The following is a 2,711-nucleotide window of genomic DNA, read 5'->3' on the forward strand; positions in this document are numbered from 1 at the left end:
AGTAGCAGCGGAATTTGGACATAACCAAAGAGATGAATGAAATTCTCTCATTTGTATTCTGCTAGTTTTTTTTCTTCTAAATCTTGCACTAAGTTAATTAGATGGAGATAAGTAAACTTGATTGGAATTTTTATTCTGTTCATGAGCGCCACACAAATATACATTTAATGAATGTTTCAAAGCTACACTAACTGTAAAACTACCCAAAAAGTGCATTCAACACATATTGCAAAGCAATAAAATAAAACAATAAATTAAATAGCAAACTAAAAGCATTAGAAGGGGACAGAATGAAGCTATATATATATATATATATATATATATATATATATATATGTATATAAAATTCATGATCTCAGGCCAGAATAATTCAAAACATAACAATATAAAAAATGTTCTTTGCACTGTTCATGTTTTTAAATTCCAGATTAGATCAAACACATGCTATACATACATTTTTGACACAAAAATAAAGATTGATAACTTCTTATTACTTTCTTCTTTGGTTTAGATTATTGCCAGACGACAACCGTTGAACCTGCAACAGGTGAAACACTCAACACAACCTTATTATTTTCTGCCATCAGTGAATCTTATTGACATGACATCCATGTTCCACATGCAGCTCAGCCTTCTTGTCGCTACTACTGTGGCAGTGACCTAGGAAGCTGTTCCTGTTCCAGCTCTTGCAACTACTATGGCAACTGTTGCCATGACTACCACTGTAAGTGTCATTTCAAGCACACACACACTTTGATCACACCTGCTGCTGAAATGCAGTTTGTCTCACATTGTTGTGGTTTTTGCATATTGTTATCTGAAATACATTTATACACCAAAATGCAAAAACAAAGCATGCTGGGAAAACTGAAGTTGTGTTTTTTTTATTTGCTTTGCTTTGCTTTATTTGTATTCATCTTATTTGCATCTTATTCTCATTTTCACGTGTATTTTATATTAAGTAATCTTGATTTTTAAATTTCAGATTACTGCTACACAACGGATTATCCTGTCACAGGTAGGAAACACCTGACGAGGTGGTGAAAAGAAAAAACAATTCACTATAATATCAGGAAGTCTTACAAATCCCACGTCTGTGTACCACAGCGGAACAATCATGTCGAGACTACTGTGGCAGTTACCCTGGAGGATGTTCCTGTTACAGCGACTGCCATTACTACGGCAACTGTTGCCATGACTACTACAGTAAGCATTATGACATTCGAAGTTTAGAACACTGGACAACATGCAGTACCAGGGGCGACCACTAGGATAGAAAATTCTCATGATGTGTCAAAATGAAAAGTTTTCTTTGTGGTGTTAGATTAAAGCACGATTGTTTCTGGCTTTCTGCAAACTCAGAGATTAACCAAACACTAATCTATGGAATTCATCCGATTTCACATTTTTAATTTGGCAATTCACGCAAGTTAAACAGATTAACAAATGAAGTAACCCAAACAAATGGACAAAACCATCAAATTATATCAAGAACATTTTCCATCCATCCATCCATCTTCTTGACCGCTTCTTCCCTTTCGGGGTCGCGGGGGTGCCGGAGCCTATCCCGGCCACTGAAGGGCGAAGGCGGGGTACACCCTGGACAGGTCGCCAGTCTGTCACAGGGCCTCAATCACACACACATCCACTCTCACATTCACACCTAGGGGCAATTTAGAGTCACCAATTAACCTATGAGGCATGTTTTTGGACGGTGGGAGGAAGCCGGAGTCCCCGGTGAAAACCCACGCATGCACGGGGAGAACATGCAAACTCCACACAGAAAGGTCCCAGCCGGGAGTCGAACCGGGGCCTTCTCGCTGTGAGGCGAGAGCGCTAACCACTGCGCCACCGTGCAGCCAGAACATTTTCATTTTTTAAAATAAAATTATTTGTTGTATGAATAAATAAAATATTGTTGGTCAAGCCAAAAATGAAGCAAAATATACAAAAATATACATATTTTATTTCTTAAAATAAAAAAGCACAGTTTGGAGTTAAATTTACAATATTTAAACCATAATATATAACAAAATGGATAATTTGTATTTTCATATTTAATATTAATGAGACGCAGACTTGTTGTTTCTCACCTGTTGCCTCAGGTAGGGCTCTTAGGTTTTTGGAGACAGTGAGAGGAAGGATGAAAATGCTTTTCAAAACTTCAAATCTTCAAATCTAACTTCTATTTCTGAATAAAACTCTTTCTTTGGATGAAAAAAGTCGACAAGTATTTTTTTGCCCAGTTGGAAGCCACCGTCCTCCCACAAGGAGCAAACAAGGAGTCAATAAAACTTGCAGGATCAGTTCTAAAACTGTCATTTTGGAGCCATGTTGGACCGGCCACTGTTTGTCTGGCTATTTGATTATAAACAGAATCAGTACCAACCTTGGTCTGGATACAATAATGCAGATTCCAGAGTCCAAGAACAAAAAATAAACTAACGAAAAGGGTAAACCTCTACTGCACCTTTTTGATCGCATTTATAGTATGCAGCATTGCAACATGAGTTTTGCACATCTTAATTCATTGATTATCTCTTCCTTCAGCTTACTGTGATACAACAATGTACCCCACCTCAGGTAGGAAACTCTCAGCTCTGTCGAAAATACATAAAAACAGACAAATATTGTTTATCTTGCAATCAGGGAAGTTTTACAGAACTATTGGTTTTGTCCAGCTGAGCCCTCATGTCGCTACAACTGTGGGA

At 37.5% G+C, this 2,711-nt stretch overlaps 1 protein-coding gene across 1 annotated transcript in view; it reads left to right on the plus strand.

Annotated features, from left to right (window-relative positions):
- Nucleotides 1–531: 531 nt before the first annotated feature.
- Nucleotides 532–2,711, plus strand: part of LOC112161864 (deleted in malignant brain tumors 1 protein) — a gene marked incomplete at its 5' end in the record, with an annotated part of 10,251 nt that continues 8,071 nt past the window's right edge. The window contains 5 exon segments of the mRNA XM_024297369.2: nucleotides 532–547; nucleotides 626–724; nucleotides 986–1,018; nucleotides 1,108–1,206; nucleotides 2,551–2,583. Of these exon segments, the coding sequence (XP_024153137.1) occupies nucleotides 532–547; nucleotides 626–724; nucleotides 986–1,018; nucleotides 1,108–1,206; nucleotides 2,551–2,583 (280 nt within the window).

This window comes from Oryzias melastigma, linkage group LG15 (assembly GCF_002922805.2).
Source record: "Oryzias melastigma strain HK-1 linkage group LG15, ASM292280v2, whole genome shotgun sequence".
Taxonomy (NCBI): Eukaryota; Metazoa; Chordata; class Actinopteri; order Beloniformes; family Adrianichthyidae; genus Oryzias; species Oryzias melastigma.